The sequence below is a fragment of the Gymnoscopelus braueri genome (assembly GCF_963280865.1).
Source record: "Gymnoscopelus braueri genome assembly, chromosome: 13".
Classification (NCBI taxonomy): Eukaryota; Metazoa; Chordata; class Actinopteri; order Myctophiformes; family Myctophidae; genus Gymnoscopelus; species Gymnoscopelus braueri.
In genome coordinates this window covers 39,777,354-39,802,293 of record NC_137615.1, presented here as the reverse complement: position 1 = coordinate 39,802,293, position 24,940 = coordinate 39,777,354, and the positions used below count along the sequence as shown (strand labels likewise).

At 43.9% G+C, this 24,940-nt stretch overlaps 1 protein-coding gene across 1 annotated transcript in view; it reads left to right on the top strand.

Annotated features, from left to right (window-relative positions):
- Positions 1-24,940, top strand: part of coro7 (coronin 7) — a 179,952-nt gene that overhangs the window by 143,310 nt on the left and 11,702 nt on the right. The window contains exons 10-13 of the mRNA XM_080446805.1: positions 23,347-23,401; positions 23,771-23,828; positions 23,933-24,078; positions 24,605-24,700. Coding sequence (XP_080302931.1) covers positions 23,347-23,401; positions 23,771-23,828; positions 23,933-24,078; positions 24,605-24,700 — 355 coding nt within the window. The remainder of the gene's footprint in view (positions 1-23,346; positions 23,402-23,770; positions 23,829-23,932; positions 24,079-24,604; positions 24,701-24,940) is intronic.

Genomic DNA, 24,940 nt, shown 5'->3' with positions numbered 1-24,940 from the left:
GCCAACTGACCTTCTTGTCACCTGACAGGGGGGAGTTTCCCCGGTAGGACGTAGTGCGTGGAAGGAACACGTTATTCCAACCAGTTCCTTTCCCCTCCATCAGGCGCCCCGGCTGTCATGGTGGAGGCGGTATAGCGACCAGGATTACTACATGTTTTTGTAGGGTATTAACTACCCTAGGAGACACGGGGAGAACATGGAAACTCCACACAAAGTAGGCCCTTTCGCTCTCTCTCTCTCTCTCTCTCTCTCTCTCTCTCTCTCTCTCTCTCTCTCTCTCTCTCTCTCTCTCTCTCTCTCTCTCTCTCTCTCTCTCTCTCTCTCTCTCTCTCATTAATACTGTATACATTCATGTTGCCCACCTATCTGAAACAGAGTGCTTCTCAAACCATCTTTAAAGGGGCGTTAAAAAATGGCTGCAAACCGGGTCGTTTTTAAGTGGGTGTGTATAGCCATATGCAGATAGATGTGTATCTATGTGTATATACTAGTGATGAGCGGGCCGACCCGTAACCCGCGGGTCCGGCGCGCGTGGTCGAGTCAGGATTTCAGAGGCAATTATGCGGGCTGCGGGTGAGCGCGTTAGCCGTTCTCAAAAAAAATAAATATATATATATATTTGTAACAACATGCTTGTTTATTTAGCCCATGACAATGTTGTGCTACTGTAGACATTTAAAGCGACTTTGGGTATTTAAAAGAGCCCTATATAAATCAGAGCTATTATGATGATGATTATCTTTTTTTTCCCACCGCGGGTCGCGGGGCGGGTTGAGCCATAGATTTATATATGGGTTCGCGGGGCGGGTTGAGGCGGGTTGGGTTCCGTGGCGGGGCGGGTCATGAAAAAACCCGAACCGCACATCACTAGTACATGTATGGGTGTATGTTTGTATGTACGTATATATTTATTTATTTTCATATTTGCTTCTGTGACACATTTTTTGCCATTTATAGTTTGTAATGCCCTCCTTTCACTCCTGGCGTTATGAAGTAAAAGCATTACAGTAAACTGTAACGCTGCTGCTACTGCCTGGTGCTGCTCCTTGTGTTTGTTTTACAGGTGTCATAGTTGTCATATGTGGTTGTTTTTATGTTGCGATCGTTCTGTGTTTTGTTTTAGAGGACCACAATGGAAATAAGCCTCAGGGCTTTAATTGTGTTTTATCCTCTGTGATATTGTGTGTTGTTGTCATGGAGATGCTGATGTGCTCTTTCCTTTTATCACTCAAATAGAGTGCCATAGATGTACTCAAACACAAGTGTGCACGTGTGTACACACATACTTGTTCCTCCACTTTCAGGTTGTTTGCTCAGGAAAGGCCAGTGAAATCGTAAGCGTCAAATGAACTCAGAGAGAGTAAGAATGGACCATTACGGATGCCTTAAAGCTACAATAAAGGACTTATTTTAATGAATAAAGCATAATTTTAACCAATCTGTACGGTAGAGTATGTGAATACAATATAACTAGTACATCTGCGGTGGTTGGAAATGGTCTCAATGGTTTCAATTACCTCTCTCCGTCGGGAAAGAGAGACAACAGACATTTACTTTAGGATTGTACTGTATCTTTATTCACCAGAACCCTAGCATCCCTATTCTGGGGGGAACATTTGCCGAAAATAGCCTTTCCACAAGCTCACAACCTGAAGAGATTTGGTGTAGAGGGGGAAAAATAGCAGACCAAGTACAGAGCCAAAGGTCAAGTTAAGACCAAATACAGAGCCAAAGGTCAAGTTTACTAAGTATTATGGGTTTAAGTGGTTTAAGGGTCAATTTTTACAGTTAAAGTAACACATAGGATTTGACTGCGTATGAAGACAGTCATGTCCCAGAACTGAGGCCATGCAGTCTCAATGTGTTCATACTGTATCTGCTAACTAGTGGATCATGTGACAGGGGAGCGTGCCGCGCTGCACGAACGCTGAGGTCATTCGTGTCCCGATTCTTAGTTTGTACACACATTCAGATATGGAAGCAGCTATACACACACACACGCACATGCGCACGCACACAAACAAACAGATAGATGCATTTGCACAAAAGTATCATGCTGTAGGTATATACTTTTTGAAAATTGCAGTTTCTTCCACATGCAGTTCTAGAAATAAAACATATGCTCCTGGTAATTTTTCTGTGCTTTAGTGCCATTTCCTGGCACTCTTATATTGTAATTTACCATTTCACAGAAGTTGAGCGAACAGCACAATTTTGTTCCCCCTTTTCCCTCGTTGGCCATCATACAAACTGTGTGGTCTTTATTTGCTGTATATCTATTGTTTCCAAGCTTTTGTGGCGCCATTTTCTGTTCTTTTTTCTTTTTGCCCATACAGTGTGATTTATGTGTTGTTCTTGTGTCTCTTAAAGTGTTTGTGTGCTTTTGTTATTATTGCCAAACTTCTTAAAAGAAAAAATATAAAATAAATACATTTTTTGCCTTTTGCCAGGCTGTCATTATAGGATTGTGTTCTGAACTGAACCAACAACTGGCAAAAAAATAAAAAATAAATCACATGTATTGTACAGACACACACACACACACACACTCAAATACAAATATATCGGTTCTGCCTCCTTACCTCACATCGCATGCTTAATTTATACTCCGTCATACGATGGCCTCGATCTACAGCCGATCTACAAGCTCACACCGCTTCGCATTGCGACACGTTGTGAGCTTTTAGATTGGCTATTTTCATCGGTGCTCGACGAGATGTACGACGGAGTATAGACCAAGCTTCACTCGGCTTCTAATCACATTCCCCTCGCCCAGTCCTTGGATACAGACAAATACATACTTACACACGTTGATAGAGAGAGATTGTGTGTACGTGTGCAGCTTAGCTGTATGCTACACAGTGCTGATAGCGTTCAATGGAAAGACGGATGACGTCGACGACGAGACCTTTTGAGGGCGGAGGAGAGGTCAAAGGAAAAGGGAGAGTTGAATAAACAGAGGAGAAAAGGGCGGGTGGAACTGATCTTGTTCATCACTTCGATCGTCTGTCTGCGTTAGTTTTGTGACTGTCATCGTGTGATTTTTTTTCTGAATGTATTGAATGTAATTCAGCGCAACACGATTGCCACTTGGCTCCATGTCCTCCCGGGGCGTCCAACATCTGCTGTGTTAACAAATTGCTGAAAGCTGCTTTGTCATGTTGTGGTGGAAAAGGCTCCCGAAGCCAAGGATGCATGTGGGCTTGTAAATGTCTGGTCAGCAACACCATGCCTTGTTGTTGGGAGGGTGGCAGTGTACCAGCGTGGATGGCGCTGCGTGCGTCTTCCTGTGTGTGTGTGTGTGTGTGTGTGTGTGTGTGTGTGTGTGTGTGTGTGTTCCTCGTTCACGCATAGCGTGTGCCATTCCTCTAGTCTATACAGTTGATGCAGTACAGGGGAAATGTTAGCATTTTATCACCAGGATAACCAAACTGTGTTCATCGCTACACAAACATAGTTTGGTTGCTTTGCATGGGTGGCAGCCACAAGCCTTTGGTTTCTCTCTGGAATCACAGAGAGACAGGGGAAATAGACGGAAAGAGTGGTGTGTGTGTGTGTGTGTGTGTGTGTGTGTGTGTGTGTGTGTGTGTGTGTGTGTGTGTGTGTGTGTGTGTGTGTGTGTGTGTGTGTGTGTGTGTGTGTGTGTGTGTGTGTGTGTGTGTGTGAGAGTCAGGTTTCCTTCATGCAGGAGCTGAACGGTGCACACTAAAATCCTGAGTGTTCCTTTAACTCTGAGAGTGTACAAATGGACCCGTCCGGGTCCATTTGTACACTCCCAGAGTTAAATGAACACTCAGGATTTTGCAGTGCGCTGACAGTAAAAGGAGTTGATGCTCTTGTGCCAGTTACAGTCATCTCCAGAGTCAAGGCTGTGGTGTCCTGTTGCTGAAATGTGAAAACTATCTGAAGAGGCGTTTAGTTTAGACTTCTGACCTCCTGACCTTCCTCTGTCTGCATCTCTCTCTCTCTCTCTCTCTCTCTCTCTCTCTCTCTCTCTCTCCCCCTGATTAGTTACGTCTGCAGAAAATGGCTCATTACTCCACCCTCACTCCCTTTCTTTCTCTCCTTTCTCTTTCTCTCTCCTCCTCTTTCTGTCACTCTCCCCCACACATGTGGCTTTGCAGACGTTTGCAGACAACACATTTTTACAAAGACCTGCTTGGTTCTGGACACACACACACACACACACACACACACACACACACACACACACACACACACACACACACACAGATGTTGTTAATTACTTTGTTCTGTGCACTCATGAAACGACGTTATCTGTTTCTTCGTCATCGCTATAGCGTGTCTCCCCTCCCATCCCTCCTCAGAGTAAATCACCTCCACCCTGGGAGATTTTTATTAGTGTGTCATTGTAGATCATTGTGGTCCTGCTCATTAAAACGGCTGATTTAGTGTAGTCCGTGTTGAACCGTGGAGTGGTTTCACAAACAGTCAAAAGCAAACAACTGTGGTTCTCATGTGAAGCCACGTCCGCCCAGGGCCCAAAGCAAAGGTATGGACCAAGGGTCAGGCCAAAAGCATAGGCTGTTGAAATAACAGTTGACGTTATCTGGACCCACGGTCCATCATGGGATGAGAATCTTCTCGGCATACAATGCGATTGCAGTGTATTGTAGTGTATAGTGCTGAGCAGTGTATTGTATGGTGTAGTGTGGTTCATAATCTATACGAGTTTATGTCAATATTGTGTCAATTTGTGATTTTCTTATGTTGGATTGAGCACGGTTCATAACATAGGCGATCTGGGACCTCCACAAAAAACAAACAAACAAACCAAAAAAACAACAAAGCCCATTTAAAGCTGTACAGTCATTAACGGCAAATGGGGGAAAAAAATCATTATTATTGTTCTTATTATTATTGCAAGTTTTTTTTTAGAGAGAAAAGAAAATGTGAAGAAAGATGAGAAGCTTGAGAATGCCGAGGAAGTATCATTTTAGATGGACCGCAGAGGACGAGTACAGAGTCAAAGCCTGCGTGTGTGTGTGTGTGTGTGTGTGTGTGTGTGTGTGTGTGTGTGTGTGTGCACAGGAGAGTGAAGCCAGCTTGTCGCTCTGCACACGCTGCCACATGTCCCACGTTGTCTAGGAATGTGTGTGTCTAAGAGCGAGATAAGTCAGATTCCCCCAAACAGTGGGTATGATAGCATCCCTGATTGCTACACTGTCTCTACCCCAGAGGGATGGAGAGACCTACGCTGTGATAGAAGAGAGAGAGAATGATAAACACCGTCTCTACTCCAGATACAGTAGATGGAGAGACCCACTCTGCGATAGAGCGAGAGAATGATAAACATGATAGACGGAGAGACCCACACTCCGATAGACGGAGAGAACGATAACCACGCCACCGCCAACTGATTACAGCCGTGGCGTCAAAACGGCACCTTGGACGATCGCTGAAACAGTTCCTCTGCCAACAAAGGCGCTCTGTTGAACTCGGCAAGAATGTTTTCATAGAAAAAGAAAATAGTGTGTGGCTGTAGGGTTTTATATTTCTCTCTTATTCCTTTCATTTTTCTGCTCCTCTTTCATTCATTTGTCACACACACAGAAATACCCGGGCTAGCAGGGAAAAACAAATACTAAATGCTAATGTTTTGTGTCAGTAAATTACTGGGTTTTACGGCTCCAGCTTTTCCAATAGCTCTGCCTTGGCTGTCTTTGAAGGAAAGTCACACATGCACGCACGCACGCACACACACACAAAACAGTAATATTTGGAGTATTAATTTAACTAGAAATGGACCCTTATTGGTCCATTTTACACTTTCAAACGTAAATGAACACATACAACACACACAAACGTATCCGAAGCCAGTCATACATGGTGTAGAAACGGGTCATGTCATGTCAAAGCTCACTCTTTGCCGAGCCATTGGCCCGAGTCGGCGGCCTGCGACGGCCAGCCGTCTGACATTGCCCACGGTCGGTTTAGTTGGACAGGGGTTTTACGGGGCAGTAAGTCATTCATCAAGCCTGTTATTGGTGGATTATGTTTTTAGAGCAAACTTTACGAGCCGGCTGTGTGTGTATATGGCCGAACGACAACAGTTTGGCCCGTGGCTTTTCCACAGTAGGAAACTGAGAGAGTGGGTCAGGCTCGATCAGGCTTAACTCTGTGACATCATTCTCAATTTGTCCCTTTAGGACAAATCAACGTTCCCTGTGGGGAGGGCCTACTGGAGCCAAGTGAAGGCGGAATCCAAATGATCATTGCTCCTTTTGAGTTCTGCTTCTTTTGTACTGTACTGTACTTTATGTTAGTGTAGTGCACAGTACCATTCTTAAGTTTTTTTTTTTTACACCATGCATTTCTGTTTTGACCGCTCACCCATTTATTAACAAATTGTAAACATAGAGCAAAGTGAAAGGTATTAGTTCCAGTTTGGCTACTTGTTCATTTGCTATGTGTACGTTATTTATGTCGATTTATGCTGTTTCCTTGATCACAGATGCTAAGATTGTTATTTATATTAACATTTTATTTAGACAGATTATAGGTTTAATGTCTACCTGCTATCCTACAGTAGTTACTTTGTAGTACTTAACCACTTAAGCCCTATTTTACAAAAAATAAATAAGAAAGCGAAATGAACAGATCTACAAGTTTGTGAGCTTGTGCATCGGCTGTTTTCGCTATTTGTGAAAATGTTTGATTAGTTTTTTTTAACATGTTCAACGTAGGGATGGCAGGTTACTTCTTTTACCCAACCACTTACCCTGTTGTTGGTTGACTAGGGCTCATGCCATTTACTCTGATCTTGTGCTTTGTAGCTCAAGTCGCTCAGGATAAGAGCGTCTGCTAAATGCTTACATTGTAATTGCAAATTGAGTGTATTTCTGTCTGTGTGTGTTTAGCGTTTCAAAAACCCAACCGTGACAACTACCCCGTGCACTTCCTGTGACCTGACAACAAAAAGGGGTTCACGACCCCTCTCTGTCTGTCTGTCTGTCTGTCTTTCACTCTTATTCTATGACACCTAGCCCCTCTCTATCTCTGTCTGTCTGTCTGTCTGTGTCTCTCTCTCTCTCTCTCTCTCTCTCTCTCTCTCTCTCTCTCTCTCTCTCTCTCTCTCTCTCTCTCTCTCTCTCTCCCTCCCCCCCCCCCTTCATTCAATGCCCTCCACGCCTCTCTCCTGTCTTGTCCTGATGTTATGGTGTCCACACCGTGGTTCCCAGGCCTCCTCGCTGACAGGGCATTTAACGCTCGTCTGGCCTTTTGGCCCTTGACGCTGGGCTCTCGGGGGTTGCAACGCGGAACGCAATGCTTCCGGGGCTCTGTGGGGTCAACGTTGGGGCGGGGTGGTGGTGTACAACCCTCAGCCTACATCTACACAGCAACAACACTGAGTCACGCAGCACGTCACAGACGCAAACACCAGACTCACAAAACACGTGTCTGACACATGCAACCATACCACCTGAAATGGGTCCTTTATAGCATTGGTTCTCAAAGTGGGGTCCGGGGACCTCAGGCCATCCCCAGCAAAAGTAGTTAACATAGCATCACAATCATCTTAACCACTTTATCCATTTATATGTTGGCTATTCAAAAATAGCAGATCTACAAGCTTGTACATCTGCCATTTATGAGCAAAATCTTGAAATGTTTGAATTAAATTTATTTTTTTGCATTTTTAACACAAATGTCCTCTTCTGGGGGTCCCTGACACACAACCTTTTCAGATGGGGGTCCGCGCCCAAATATAGTTTAATTTGACATGAAAAAGTCTGAGAACCACTGCTTTTATTGTACTGTACTGTATGTCAACCATTAGGGCTACAACTATCGAGTATTTGTCTCAGCGATTATTCAATTGACTACTTTTCCAATTAATCAAATAAGATTCTTCATAATTGACTAAATTGCTTAGTGTGATTAAACACTTAATCCCCTATTATTTATACTTTGTCATACAACGGTGTCATGTGAATAGCAGATCTACAAGCTCACAATGCGTCGCATCGCAACTTGTTTTATGGAACAATTAGGGGAAGTTTTTATTTTTTCCCTTATTTTATTAAAATAGCTTTATTAAATATAATTGATTAAGTCTTAGTTCGATTAAAGGTAGGGTAAGCGATATGTTTTTTGTTAAAATAAGTGTTAAATAGCTCTATATTCTGATAGTAATCATTGCTATAGAGTGTTTGTCTCCCTGTCTGTCCAGCTCTTTAGTAAGATACACATTTTATCCAGTCAGGAGAGAGTACTCATACAGGATACAGGATTAACATGTTTGGAAGTGATGACACAAAGAAGTGAACAGACCAAATTGGAACTGGAACACTATTAATTGAAGCTGATAAATGGGTATTCTCTCCTGATTGGCTGAAATTGGCAACCCACATGAAAATGTATTTTCTGTTTATTAAAGCGGTGGAGAGACAGGGAGACCCCTGTTACTGAACAAACACTCTATAGCAATGATTTGATTTGATTTTGGTCAAAGAAATACAAATAATCACGATAATAACTTAAACCTAGGATATACACATAAAAGCGTAATGAAACACTTATTGCCAATGTGGTCCTGCAAAACAAAAATATATTACTATCATAATATAGAGCTTTGACTTTTTAAACCATAAACCTACTCACTTACCCTGTATACCTTTTACTGTTGCAGCCCTAAATCTCATTGTCCTCTAGATACCTCACACACCAAAAAACAACAAAAAACTTTTATCTTATTATCCATCAAGAATGTTGAAACGTTTAAGGCCTCCTCGGGGGGCCCCCCATCAGTGTGTGTGTGCACACAGGCCCCCACATGCCCACCCACATCCCCTCCCAGTCTAGAGCTGTGTGTGTGTAGAGGATCCCTGCCAGTTTATGACCAGTGACCTGGCTGCTTTATGTCTTTATGAGCCAGTCTGCCCCAGGTAACTACAGGTTTATAGGTCTGAGAGATCGGCCTCGCTGATACTGTGCATGTGAGTGCGTGCGTGTGCGTGCATGCATGCTTATGGATGGACACATGCAGGATTGCAGGGGTGCAACAGTTAATCTAACTTATCGGTTTAATTTAAATCATCTATTAATAATCGATCCCTATTTTGGGCATGTCATTTTACGTTAAAAACATTAAAAAAAAATCTAAAATGGTGGAAAAAAATAGCCGATCTACAAGCCCACAATGCGTCACATCGCGACACGTTGTGAGCTTGTAGATTGGCTATTTTCACTATTTTTGCATGACACCATAGTGCGAAATATAACATAACGCTTAGGTGGTTGATGATCTTTTTTTCATTTATTTTTTGGATGAGGATAACGCATGAAAGCAAACACTTGTTTCCAATGTGGTCCTGCATTTGTTGATCAATTTGTTATATAAACAACAAAACATGCATTGAGATTATTTGATTAATCGGAAAAGTAATCGATAGAATAATTGCTATGAAACTAATCAATGAGACAGTGGTTTTAGAGATGTTTTCTGTTGTCTTATTAAAAATCTAATAGTGTGTGTGAATATGTATGCAAGTGTGTGTGCATCTGTGTGTGTATGCTTATGGTCATGGATGAATGCATTTTGAACCCACATGCACACCATGTGGACTCAAGTCAAGTGCCATTTTGAAGTAGACTATAACTGAGAATGTATTTGAGTATTCTCTGTCTGTTGGTAACGACACTGAGTCAGCATGTGTCTATGTTTTGTTTGTTCAAGACTAAGGACCACAATGGAAATATGTCTTCATCCCTGACGTGTTATTGTCGGTGAAAAGCACGTACGACATGTACTTTTCTTTTAGCATGACGTCCAAAGAAATCCAATAGAATCAATTCGGGCACCAGCGGGCATCGGGCCGCTCGGCGCAGGCACTTGCTCGGCTAGCTCTGCGCTCGGTCAGCCCGCTGCTGACATCACGCCTGCCTTGAAACGTTGAGATGCAACATATCTGTGGTTTGCACAAGCATACAACGGCAACCTTTAGTTCTTTCTCTGCCGATTGGGTTGAAGATTGTGAGCCAATGGTTTTTAGAGATGTTTTTCTGACTCTCTTATTTGCCTGACATAAATAGAACCGTGTGTGTGTGTGTGTGTGTGTGTGTGTGTGTGTTGCTTGATGCCTGCGTCATCATCTGTCCTGTTGGCAGCAGCCCCAGTGTTCTCTCACTCTCACTGGGCTTTCTTGTAAAATGTTGGGTTTTTTGTTCCTTTTTCTCGTGTCAACATTATGCAAAACAGACGTCCGCTGTCAGATGATGCGGTCAGACAGCCTGTATGCTAAGTTGTCTCGTGAAAAGTGTTTAACTACATATTATGTCGTTAGAAGCATACTTGGTATTTAGCGAGATGCGCGCCGATGCGCTACAAGGCCCTATCGAGTGCGCTGTGGCCTCGGTGGGTTGTAGCGGACTCGCCGTCGGCGTGGTCTCTGTCGGCGGGGAGGGTTTGGAGCTGAGATGTGTGGTGGTGATAGAGGATGCTGGTGACAGTGATGGTGAGAGCCGGTGCTTGATGACAAGATGGAACGCTAATGAAGCACTATTATGGTTCTGGTTCTGATTGTTCTGACAATAAACAGCTCTATAGGGATTAAAGTACTGGCTGAACTTTGTGGGCCTGCAGTTTCTAGTTTAGCTTTGTTTAACCGCTTGCAAGCCCTGCATACTTCGTTGTACGACAAACAGTGAAAATAGGCAATTTATACGCTCACAACACATCGCGATGCAACGTGTCATTATGTCACGTGTCACGATGCAATGCGGCATGATGCAACGTGTCATGATGCAACATGTTTGCTTGTAGAGCTGCTATTTTCACTTTTTTTAATCAAATCAAAAATTTAAACATTTTGACTTTTTTAAGATTTATTTTTGGCATTTTCATGCTTTATTCAGACACTGAAGAGATAGACAGTAAATGCGGACAGAGAGCAGGGGAGAGACATGCAGCAAAAAAGGGAATTGAACCAGGGACTCGCTTGTCAGTAAAGCCCATGAGGTGTGCGCCCTACCCACTCGACTATCAGGTCGCCCCACACACACACTCTGATCGTGATAATGTGCCCAAAATAGGGACTCTAGGGTTAATGTGGTCAATTTGCGGCAGCTTTGCAGAGCCTGCTGTGTGTAGGTGTGTAGGTGTGTATGTATGTGCGTATGAAGGGCGGGGGGGTTTAGTCGGGGGCTGGGTGATATCAAAGGGGCCACTCCAGACCTGTTGACATGGGGACTGTGACGCAGTGACTTTAATTAAGTTCTGGCACATGTTTTAGGGTGTGTGTGTGTGTGTGTGTGTGTGTGTGTGTGTGTGTGTGTGTGTGTGTGTGTGTGTGTGTGTGTGTGTGTGTGTGTGTGTGTGTGTGTGTGTGTGTGTGTGTGTGTGTGTGTGTGTGTGTGTGTGTGTGTGTGTGTGTGTGTGTGTGCGCGCGCGCTAGTACCCCGTGCTTGCAGATTGTAGGGGGAGTGTGGGGGTGGGGTGTTTGGGGCCCGGTGGAGCAAAGTAGAGAAGAGAGGCGAAAGCAAGCGCTTGGCAGTCCATCTGAGGGCCTTGTCACTGGGGCTCAGACATGACCACAGCTGGCCTCCATACCACCAACAATCCTGGGCTTTCTTCCCGCTCTCAAGAACGCAGCGCGTCAACTCTAATTCCTTTCTAATGAACTGGCTACTGAAGGTAGCAAGAGAGGCAGGCGGGCCCAATGCCCTTAAACACTCACACTGGCAAGAGCTCTCTCTCTCTCTCTCTCTCTCTCTCTCTTAACTCCTAACTCTGAGTGTATACGCATGTCTTCAAATAGACATCAAATTACATTTGTATACTCTCAGAGTTTGTGTATAAATTAACTGATGATTTCACTGTGTCTCTCTCTCTCTCTCTCTCTCTCTCTCTCTCTCTCTCTCTCTCTCTCTCTCTCTCTCTCTCTCTCTCGCTCTCTCTCTCACACACACACAACCTCACACAAACACACACATACTGCTGAGTGGAGCTTAGTGGGGTTACTGACAGGGACAATACTGCAGTGAAAACATGTCATCTTAAGGTTCCTTTTCATCCATTTGTCTCTTCAGTGGGTTGGCCAATCGATCTAAACTTGCACACGGGTATCCACCATTGGCATGTATGCTGGGAGTGAGGGAGCCAGTTCTGAACTTTTCGTAAATGTAAGCTGTTTATTAGCATTGACACCATGGGCTATGGGATCTGTGGTCAAAGGTGCGGTCCCATAGCTTGGATCGACAGTGGGTGGAAATGCAGGCGCCGGTATATTGTTTTAGCTGAAAGGTCGGCCAATCAGAGGGAGTGCTGGGTCTGTGAAAAGCTTTTATCGCACTCAAAACAATGCAATCATTTTAGAAAAATAGCCGATCTATAAGCTCACAATGTGTCGCATTGTGACACGTTGTGAGCTGTTGATTGGCAATTTTTGAACGATCTTTAATAGGGCTTAAGTGGTTATGGTCATTGCTGCTCCATTGTATGTCATCTGGGTGCCAGTATTATATTGGGGGCGAAGAGAACGACAACACTGGAGTCATTCCATTACGCTCACTTCCTGATATCATGAGAAGCAGTCATGAGAAGCCAAGAGAGAACGTTAAGTTGAAGTGAGGGTTATGGTTAGGTCTGGGAACATTTGGTCTGCCCTCATGGGAATGGAGCGTAACTGGGACAGTGATAATTGAAACGGCCTTAGGATTGGGGGCTCGCGCTGGTGTGAGTGGGGAGTGCATGTAGCACTGCTAGTGTTAGCGGTAGGTTCAAGGCCCTGTGGTTCTGGAGTTTGCGGCGAAGATCTTTAGAGCTCTACAACACGTCAGCGCTGCAGACACCACTTCTGATGCGCTCGCACAGTGGTGGAAAGTAACTAAGTACATTTACTCAGGTACTGTATTTAAGTACGGATGTAGCTTTTGCTTCACTTTTTGATACTTGATACTAATACTCCACTACATCTCAGAGGCAAATATTGTACTTTTTATTCCACTACAATTTATTTGAAAACCTTAGTTACTGGTTACTTTTCAGATTTCAATTATTTTATTACAAAACATACATTAACCACATCTACAAGCTCACAACGCATCACCATGCAACTCGTTGTGAGCTTGTAGATCGGCTATTTTCGACCAAGTTTGATATTTTTTGACAAATTTTAGTACTTTTACTTTGGTACTGTAAGTATATTTTCATGCCAATACTTTTGGGCTTTTACTCAAGTCACTTTTTTTTTCATTTTGACTACAGGTCTAGGAGTATTTCTATATTTCTACAGGTGGCAGTGGCTCAGGAGGTAGAACGGCCGCTTAGAAACCGGAAGGTTCCCAGTTCGATCCCGGGCTCCCCCAGAGTTAGTGTTCGAAGCGTCCTTGAGCAAGACACTGAACCCCTAATTGCTCCCGACGAGCACGTTGGTGCCTTGCATGGTTTCCTCCGCCGTCGGTGTGTGAATGGGTGAATGTAATGCACAATCATTGTAAGGCGCTTAGGATAAAGGTGCTAGTATATAAATGCACCATTTACATTGTGGTATTGCTGCTTTACTTGAGTAAACATTCTGAGTACTTTTTCCACCACTGCTTCTGATACACTCTTATGGCCCAGACCCGCGGCTTTGATTCGGGCCGCGCTGACACCATTGCATCCTGGCCTGCCTCTCCGTGAGAACTCGGCCTCCAATAAAAGCCCATAACATAATCCCACGCAAGCCAAAGAAATGTGAGTTTATGATGCAGGCCGAGCTCATTATTTTGTGATATACTGTTTGTTTGCTTTCTTCTGGCGTATTTTTAGTGCGTTTTTGCTTCATTTTTAGTACTTTAAGGGCGTTTGATACATCACTAAACCATTGCCAAACCCATGCTCTGGCTATTTTGAATATGCTTCCATGATGTCTTTAATTAGGTTAGGATCACATTTCACTGTAAACTAAGTCCCGTGGCACGCTCTTCGTGTTGTACAGTTTAAAACCATTTAAAATGTCACTCATTTAGAAATACAGAACAATGGTGGTCGACCCCGGGTGCTTCGGAGCATCCAGGAGATTCCAGCAGAAACCTGGCCCGTACCGTCAGGGTCAATACTGTTCCCTTCTGCCGTAAATCCCATTTAATCAACAGTGGATTATTTTTGCACCAATCCTTCCATCGTTAGGGCAACCTGTCCTGAACACCTGTGGGACTTAAAGGATCATACTGTCATCAGTTCATGCCATTATCTATTCGCAGCTTCAGCCATATCATACATAAACCTAGACTATTTTGTTTATAGCTTTATTTTTAGGGTAAACTTTTGGCCAAAGTTAGTAACCACATGAACTCTAGCATCCCTATTCTAAAGATTTATACTTTTGGCTTTTATTCCTTTATTGATAGGACAGTAGGCTGACAGGAAACGGGGAAGTGACATGCAGCAAAGGCCGTCGGGATCGGGACTCGAACCCGCAACACGCTGTCAGGCTACACTGAGCCTAGGTGTGCCTACGCCAGCGGCCCAGGACTAGCATCCCCATTCTAGGCATGACGTAGTAGGTGAATATTTGGTTAAAAAAAATAGCTGATCTACAAGCTCACAACACATCCCTCTACACTTTTGGTGTAGTGGGAAAAAAGGAGGGGGCCAAGTATAGACCGTAGGCTATAGGGTTTAAGTGCCTATGTTGCTGAACCTACTTTAATTGGCTAGAAATAATTGCCCAGTTAATTCTTCATGGATGCTTGATTCTTGTTCGTAAATCTTTTCTCCAGCGTCTATTTTCGGCTAGACTTTTCAAATCAATCCACGTTTTGAAACGCATTAACGTCACTCACTTCCCTTGCCTACCATCCAAAAGCTCTCCCAGAAAGCTTTGAAGAGGAGGATCAGCCTGGTGCTTTGCCCGTCATCCCCCTGCTCACGCCAGCTTCATTGAGAGACGAGCACAAGCGCTAATAGCTGTATTTGTGAAGTGCTCAAACAGATGGAGTCTGCATAGCAGAAAGAAACCTCCACCATCCCTCAAGAATAGAACTCTCTGAACTCTACCTACTACAGTGGTTCTCAAACATTTTCATGTTTTCAATTGATATGCATTTGCCCGCAGGCCATCGTCTGAAAAGATTTTGTTTCAGATTTGTGTTGTTAAAAATGTAAAAAAAATGAGTCCACATTTTTCACAATTCTCCAAGATACTTTGAAAACAGGGTATCTTTTCGAATAACCAAAGTATAAAATATAGTTAAAGTTGTTATACTGATTTTAATGCTATATTAACTAATTTTGCGGGGGACCCCCTGGAACTCCCTCAAGGACCCCACTTTGAGAACCACTGGTCAATTAGATGGTGTCTTGGTATTAAAAGCGACAACATCGCACACAAACTCATTACCAGCTTGTGCTGCCTGAAGACCTGAGACCCGTACTCTTCCATAATCTACATGGTGACATGACTGTAGAATGAACTCTAGACCTTGTTCATAAATGTGTCTGTCGACCCAAAATGTCAGCTTTCGGGGACACTAAATCTAAACTTGCTGCATATATTGTAAAGACCTGCCAGAGAAAGCAAGGTCCAGGCTTCAAATCTTGCCCTGTAAAAGAATTGTGTGAATTAGCTGGCATTCAAAAGATTGCCAGGGCATTTCAACATGACCCTGTTGAACATGCTAGACAGACACCCTGAAGAATCAGAACCATTACCAGACCACCGGTATGTTCCTTTAAGTGTGTTCAAAACCCTCATCGGTCTCGCTGAGACACTAAAACATAAAACAACTTATTATTTAATAACAAGCAATAAAGAGATGAATTGATAGAGGGAGTCATGAGATCTAATAGCAAACAAGGAAGAGATTAAGTTATAAAAAGGGGGTCAACAGAATATTTGGTACATTTTGTTCTCGTAATATTGGCGGCTGGTCATATGCTGGTTGCTCATTGGGTCAGGAGTTTTGGCATAAACCAGACCATGAGAAGAATGCAGTATTTTTTTTTTGGGGGGGGGGACTCTTTGGTGATAGTTTTGTATTCATCTCACCACAGCAGTTCTTGGCTTACCGTGGCTTTATGTGAATCTCACACACACACACACACTCACTCACTCACTCACTCACACACACACACACACACACACACACACACACACACACACACACACACACACACACACACACACACACACACACTCACACACTCACACACACACTCACACACTCACACACTCACACACACGTACATCTGTCATAGTCATGGCATAAATCTGCCACTGAACGAGTCTTCTTTCCCTACCTTGTTTGCGATTTCCACAAATTCAAATCTTGTGAGAAAGTGTGCTTGAAATGGAGGCACAGCGTATGCATTTGACATCTTGTTTATCGCAAACTGCTGGGAAAGCCAGCGCATGTTCTCACCCTCCAACCTCTCGAGTACATCGGTGGCCAGAGTCCACCCAACCGCGACTGTTTATGCGGTGACCCACCCCGAATGTCCCTGTCATCCTTTCTGATGAACCAAAACATTATTTTTGAGCTACATTAACCCCCGGTCCTTGGTCTCTAATACAGCTGGCCGCAGTGGGAACCACCAGCAGACCAGTCACCAACGATGGGACGCCAGAGACGTCCAGCGACAGCTTTGTATGAGCTATAGGTCCTGGAGACTGTGTCTCTGGCAGCAGGCTGATAAAGTGGCCTGTTTTGAGTTCATAGTTCAGCAGACCCCTCACCTCGCTGATAGCACAGCTGAACACCACCCACCCTGACCACACTGACCACAGTGACGTAACCAGGCCATCTGATTCAGTTGTTGTTGTTGTTGGGGTATTTGCTGCAGTACATTTGCACCTGTGTGTGGTATCTGTCCTCTGGGGTTTACCCATCCTAACTATTAGGAGCATTGGGGGAAAGAGAATCAAATTAAGCAATCAACAGCGATTAGACAATGACATGAGCTTCGAATATTCCCTAAAATGAGTCAAATGGCACTCAAGGGAAAGTTTCCAGAGCTCAGACAAACTTGGCGTCCCTATTTTTATGTCACTAAAGGCAACATATTTTTTTTCAATTCCAAAGCTTTAAAATGTGTTAAAAAAACGATGTAGATCAGATATTCTTTTGCGCGACATCGTATGACGAAGTATAAAATGGGGCTTAAAGGACAACTTTGTTTTTTTACAACAAGGGTTATTTTATTAGTTTGTAATGATAATAATTAAAAGATGAGTGTTAAAAAAAAACATGTATTGCTTTCTATCGTTTTTTAATGATTTAGTGATTTTTAACTGGGGGGGCGGGTGCATTCGATCCATTGGTAAATAGTCATGAACGCAGCCTCCGATTTCCGTGAAACTTTGTACGCACATCCCCACTAGGCCAAGGAAGAAATGCCACCCTAATTTTTTTTTAAATCAGCCTCATGGTGGCGCTGTAACAGGCATATTCACGTTTTGGCCTATAATTAGGCCAAACATGAATCTGCCTGTTACAGCGCCACCATGATTTTTTAAAAACACTCATCTTTTAATTATTGTCATTACAAACTAATAAAATAAACCTTGTTGTAAAAAAACAAAGTTGTCCTTTAAGTGGTTAATTCCTTAAGATCTTCTGCAATTTTCGACTCTCGAGCAAACGACTTCTTGTTAACTATGCCTCACTGTTTTACTGTACCTGTAGTGTGTGTGATAACAGGCCTATTTCTGTCTGTCCCATAAGAACAGTGTTTTGTTGGCACACAGAAAGGTTCCTTTCATGGATAGAGATCTGGTCATTACAGTTAGCCTAGCTTAACTCATGGCCCTACAGAGCTACAGGCTACTTTCATTAACTCTGTATAATGCACCGCTGTGTCCTTGTGATGCTATCTACGCAAGGGACATGCCAATGTATGCACAGGTGAGTGTCTGTGTGCGTGTGTGTGTGTGTGTGTTTGTTGCGTGTGTGCGTGTACCAGTGGTGGAAAAAGTACTCAAATTCTTTACTTAAGTAAAAGTACCAATACTGCAATATAGAAGTACTCTGTTACAAGTAAAAGTCCAGAATTAAAAATGTACTTGAGTAAAAGTACAAAAGTATTGGCATCAAAATGTACTTAAAGTACCAAAAGTAAAAGTACTAAAATATTTGAAAATAGCCGATCTACAAGCTCACAACGCGTCGCGATGTGACGCTTTGTGAGCTTGTAGATCGGCTATTTTCAAATAGCCTAGGTATAAAATAGGGCTAAAGTGGTTAATGTATGTTTTATAATGTAATAATTTATATCTGCAAAGTAACTAGTAACTAAAGTTTTCAAATAATTGTGGAGTAAAAATTACAAATTTGCCTCTGAGATGTAGTGGAGTAGAAGTAGAAATTGGAAATACTTAAGTAAAGTACAAATACCTCAAAATTGTACATAAGTACAGTACTTAATTAGAAACTTAAGTACTTAAATAAATGTACTTAGTTACTTTCCACCACTGGCGTGTACGTGTACTGTACATGTGCATGCGCAGCACTCATACTGGACCAATTATCTCAGCACCTTGTTGCTGATTTCTGGAGGGCGTGCGTGTTCGTGCGCGCTACCGATATTATCCTGCCTGTGCTTATTTGTCCAGTGACTGGACACTTTCACTCGGGCGGCCTCCAGTTTCTGTCCACTTTTGAGATAATCCCTCTCCCCGCCAAATCCACCCAGATCACAGCTGTAGATACCTCTCACCTGCATCTGCGACCCCCCCCCAGCACCCGATCCCGATGGCCTCCCTCCGTCCCATATTGTCCTTCAAGCCCCCTCTCCATCGCCCTCCATCTGTCTGTCATCCACCTGTCCGTTCGTCTCTCCCATTATTCCATTTTTCAGATGACCCACCGACAGTACACTGCGTTATCAAACCACAAAGCATTCTCGTGATCACAACACGCGCACACACACACACACACACACACACACACACACACACACTCTCTCTTACGCACACAGAAAGGCAATGTAATAGACTAATATCGCCATCATATCTGATGGTGCTGAAGGTTGCTGTCATGTGTAGAAGGTCATTTTATGATGCGTATTAGGGGTCTGTGGAGAGAGAGAGAGAGAGAGAGAGAGAGAGAGAGAGACGTGAGGTGATGGCAGACGGGGGGGGGGGGTCCCCCCCCTTCTCTCTCTCTCTGCCTTGTGTAAACTCTGATAGCTGCAGAGTGCTAGTGACAGACTAAAGCCAGGAGGGATTTGTGAACCATCCAGAGGATCTTCTCAGAGCGCTGGAAGGACTTAGAGAGGTGTAGGGCGGTTTGTAGGAGCTGATGACCTCGCTGCCAGACTGTAGCCATCTCTAGGTTGTTGTTACTTATGACATTAAACATCGTTTTAGCTAGTTTTGCTTATTTAGATGCTGAATTTCTCTCTCTCTTTATCTTTCCTATAAGACAGTTGTTCTCAAAGTGGGGTCCAGGGACCGTCAGGGTTCCTTGACGAGGATCCATACAGATCTGTAACTCTCATGGGGGTCATTGAAATTATACAGTTTGAGAAGCACTGTAAAATATGTGGTATATATCTACTTACAGTACATCATGTCTACAGCTGCTGTTGGGACGACACGAAGCAGAGTGCCTTAAACACCCGTAGCCATGGTTCTCAAACTTTGTAATTCCAAGTACACTCTGACAGTGTACAAATGTCTTTTGTACACTCTCAGAGTTGCAGACTGTACGCGGGTCCATTTGGAACCCCCTCAAGGGAAGTCGAGGGTCCCTGGACGCCACTTTGAGAACCACCGGTATAAGATGATATATCACAGTCTCGACCCGCATCAAAGTTCTGACTTCCTTGTGTCATTATACGATGAGTATTAAGTACTTGCGTGTGTGTTTGGCCGCGTTCCCGTCACTCCAAACTGGACTGAAAGGGGGCTTATGTCTGGATTAAGGTTTTCGGCCTGATCAGGAGTGGCGGTACCTTGGGGCACCACACACACACACACACACACACACACACACACACACACACACACACACACACACACACACACACACACACACACACACACACACACACACCCACATCACAGTCACACACGTCTGTTTACATCATGAATGAAGCCTCTTAATAGTTTTCCTGTTCATTCATAATCAGCCCATGTGACCGAGATCTGGCCGCTTGCCTCACTCCCAGACATTAACCCTGTGTGTGCAATTATTAGTGTATGTGTGCATGCATGCGTTATTGTGCGGAACCTGTGTGTGCATACATCTAGTATGTGAATTTGTGTGTGTGTGTGTGTGTGTGTGCGTGTGTGTGTGTGGGTACACGTGCCCGTAAGCTTTTCCCTCTGTGGGAAAATGGTCTATTGGTGAGGTGGACCATGAAAGCGATAGTAAACAGAGACCATTATATCCAGAGATAAAGCGCCATGCCTATTACGTTACTGTTTGACTTGTTGTGCGTTTACTGTGAGAAAACCACAGATAAGGCCATAGAGAAAGTGAACGCAATTTGGACAACGATAATCGAGATTGCTGGACACAGTGACAGGGTTGGGGGGCAGGGGAGGGTGGGCAAGGTGGGGTCAAAATGTCTCGAATGCTTTTAGTTTCAAGGACCCCCGTAACTCTTGAGAGTGTGCAAAATCGAACCGAATGGACCCGTAAGGGTCCATTCGGTTCCCTTTGCACACTCTCAGAGTTACAGACCTTTAAGTGCCCCCCCCTTCAAGTCCCTCAACCCCACTTTGAGAGCAAACTGATACAGACCAAAGGAGAGGGTGAGCGAGCGAGAGAAAGTGAGGAACAACGGGGGGAAGCTGGGTGGTGTGTGGGAACGGAGGTGTTTAGAGACTCCCTGTGGTCCGGACTGGAACATGGGAACACAGCAGAACCCGCCCTAACGAAGCGTGGCCACCCCTAGCCGACTTCACAAGACCTGGGGATGGAAGTGAAGGGTGGAGGGGGGGGGGGGGGGGGGGTCTTGTTCATGCTCACAGGGAGAGAAGGTATAAGAATGAAAGGGAAAGAAACAGGAAGGAAGAAAAGGGAGGTGGGCCCCACCCACCCCCGCCCCCCGAACCTTCCTCAAATCAGTTCCACTTACGTCAGCTTCGACCTGGGCTAAACACCTTAGTTAGTGCAAGACCACCGGTGTGTTCCTTCCCAGTGTGGACCGGATGCCTCTCTCCTCTGACAGCCTGACAGAAGGAGCAGGAAGGCTTTGTTCACGTGCACAATTGTGCTTGAGGCGCTCTTTCATACTTGCGTTTTGTCGGAGCTTTTTCTCTGTCGTTGGAGCAGTTTGCTCCCGTACACAGTATGTATATATAGTATACTGTATTATGTTGACAGTCATTCCTCGTATTCATTTTGGTGCTTTGCAGACTGCCATTATACTTTGTGTGAAATTGGATTAAAGATGGAAGATATTTTCATCTTTAATCCAAATCCAAGTCTTCAAAATAGAAGCTCAGACACTAGAGGCAGCTAGTATCCATGGCTGACGGATCATTTAATGTCATTTCCTCTTTTATTTTTGCCCCAAAAGTAGTCCTTCCCTCAGCTGTTTTTCTTTTCCCCTTCCTTCTCCCTTTCAGAGTCATTCATTCACTTGTGCACGCGCACACACACACACACACACACACACACACACACACACACACACACACACACACACACACACACACACACACACACACACACACACACACACACACACTGCACTGTACCATATATAAACGTTGCGTGTCGCGTCGCGCACGGTTGCTTAAGATACCAAACGCCAGTCTGTCATTACATTGTCGTATATATAGACCCTTACATCACCGGTCTGTCATTCTTGGTTGATGTGGGGACATGCATGTGGCCTCTCTCTCTCTCTCTCTATATATATATATATATATTATATATACAGTATATCTAAGGCAGTACCAATACAGTAGGTCATCATCATCGGAAGCTTTTCACTCTCTCACTACAGCCTCTCCAACGTGTATCTCAAACGGTGACACATGGCTCAGTGGCTCTGTGATGTGAAGTGGTCCCGTCATCCACCACTCACTGTCCTCTGTCCTCTGTCACTGGAAGTCCCCACGGGAACATAAACCGGCTAATGATGGCCTTGAAGGGAAGAACCAGTGGTGGAAAAAGAAAAAAAATGTTGTACTTAAGTAAAAGTATCAATACTGCAATGTAGAAGTACTCAGTTACAAGTAAAAGTCCCGAATTCAAAATTTACTTGAGTAAAAGTACAAAAGTATTGGTATCAAAATGTACGTGCCAAAAGTAGTTTTGAGAGTAGTTTTGTTTGAAAATAGCAGATCTACAAGCTCACAACGCGTCGCGATGCGACGCGTTAAGCTTGTAGATCAGCTATTTTCAAATAGCCTAGCTATAAAATAGGGCTAAAGTGGTTAGTGTGTGTTTTATATTGTAATAATGTATATCTGCAAAGTAACTAGTAGCTAAAGTTTTCAAATAATTGTAGTGGAGTAAAAGTACAATATTTGCCTCTGAGATGTAGTGGAGTAGAAGTTAAAGTATTGGAAATTGGAAATACTCAAGTAAAGTACAAATACCTCAAATTTGTACTTAAGTAAATGTACTTAGTTACTTTCCCTCACTGCCTTGAAGGGAAGGACTGAGACAAGTGAGAGAGAGATAGTGGGAAAGAGAATGGGGTGTGTGAGACAGAGAGAGAGAGGCAGGGCTGTTTAGTGCAAGCGTGCCTCGGTCAGTGACATGATTTATGGCTTTGTTAGGTCACCACAGCCAGTTGTATTCCCCCCCATTCATAAGTCATAAGCTCATTCAGTTCCGTCATCCTTACAATCTGCTTACAGCGAGTCATGGGAGGAGGAGGCAGATGACTGGAGTCTCCAGGGCAGCAGGAGGTCCTGCCGGAGGTAGCCAGGCCAAGGGGCTCGGTTCTCCGGGGGGTGAAGTCGTGCCTTATGTTATGTCAAGTCGTTATTCGGTCGCATACTCGCCCCCCTCTTTAGGAACGGCCCATTCCTCACGTTAACGAGAGTGCTGCTGGCTTTTAGGAACAGCGAACTTTAGATTTGCCTATGAGTGAGTGAATGTGATTCTAAGCGATTGTGCATTTGTTGAACTTAATGTGTTTTCACGGTTGAATTGAGTTGTTATTCTTTATAATGCCTGCTGCCTCTTCCACTTATTATGATATGTGGAAATAAAGCAGTGCAACTTCTTCTTGCTGTCAAGCCAAGTGCAATAGTCATTACCCTAATATCAGGAATATTCTTCCACCTAGTGGTGCCCTCGCGCAACGGCAGCCCAATGCCCTCATTGGCAGTTTTAAAGGATTATGTAATGATCATGCTACTCTTTCACAATATTGATTATTATTCAAACGTATCTCACCCTCGCTCTCTTTTCATTTGTTCTCCCTCTCAGGACCCCGATACCTTTGTTTGATGTTGACACTGGTCTGCTCATCGTGGCTGGCATGGTAAGATGTCCACTCATGTCTCTCTTGCTTGTTCCCAGTGGATTCATATTTATTAGGAATCAGTCTATTCTACAATCTGATGTGAAAACATTTTGCTAAAAATACCAATAACCACTGCATGAATTACATTTTGTTGAATGACGCAGTCACGCAGCTAAGATAGTCCATCTACTACTTGTAGATCTGCTATTTTCACAGCGTGACACCAGCATGTATTGGACTATAAATTAAACATGTACTGTATACTCTAGGCCTAGGCTTTTTTGAGAGTTTTAGCTTCTAATGACATGCCCAGAATAGGGATGCCTTAATGCTCCACCTTTTCACATCAAGTCCACCAAACAGCGCTGTGACCCTTCTCCTCCACAGGGTGACGCTGTTTTTGATTGCTTTGAAGTAACAGCCACTGACCCATTCCTCTCCCAAGGTACAGTAACACTTCTATTTTGAAAAGCTATGCTTTCAAATTCTTTCCTGAGTGCCTCATGTCCCTCATTTAATTGACCTACTTGTGACTCCTGTCCCGTGCAGTGAGCCACTGTCTGACGGACGCCTCGACGCGGGGGGTCGCCATGGTGCCCAAGTCTGCCCTGGATGTCATGTCCTGTGAGGTGATGCGCGTGTTCCAGCTGACCGACAGCTGCATCGTACCCATCAGCTACCAGGTCCCTCGCAAGGTGTGTGCAAAAGAGAGAGAGAGAGAGAGAGAGAGAGAGAGAGATGGATAGTTCTAGAGATCGATCGATAGATCAATCTACTGTACTTGATACATTCTGCTATTTTTTTTAAACAATTTTGAAAATGTGTGCAAATCTTTGAATATATATATACATTTTTAACTAAAATCTTTGCTTCTTTGCTTCCCTGGAACAAAATATTTTGAGATGTGGGGGGGTCCTTGACATGAAAAAAGAGAACCACTGATAATACAGCAATACAAGGAAAAAGGAAAAAAAAATGACATTTGTAGAATCCCCAGAAGCAAAGATTTTTCCCGAAAACAAATAGCAGATCTACAAGCTCATAGCTTGTAGATCTGCTATTTTTGAATAGCCAAAGACATCTAAATTGACACGGATGCGTTCCCAGATTGAATGGGTTAACCAGAATGACCAAATGTTACATCGTTTCGGCAGCGTTTCAGAAAGTCAAGTGTTAGAGCTTGAGTTAAAATGTGAATTGCACTGACCGTGTGCTTTGCAGTCGGGGCAGGAGTTCCATGCAGACTTGTACCCGGACACAGTGGGCTCTGAGCCGGCCATGTCTGCTGAGGAGTGGTGGCAAGGAGGGAACACACAGGTACACACACACACACACACACACACACACACACACACACACACACACACACACACACACCGTCATTCACTTCACACTGAAAAGCATGGCCTTCATCACACCATGCACGTCATCTTGATCACTTCATCTTCATCAGTGGTTTTTCTAGATCAGGAACCCACTTGGAAATCTTGAAAGCATTTGTGACCCACCCATCTGACTTCAGCTGCCGTGTTAAGTGGTCAGATGGGTGGGCATTTA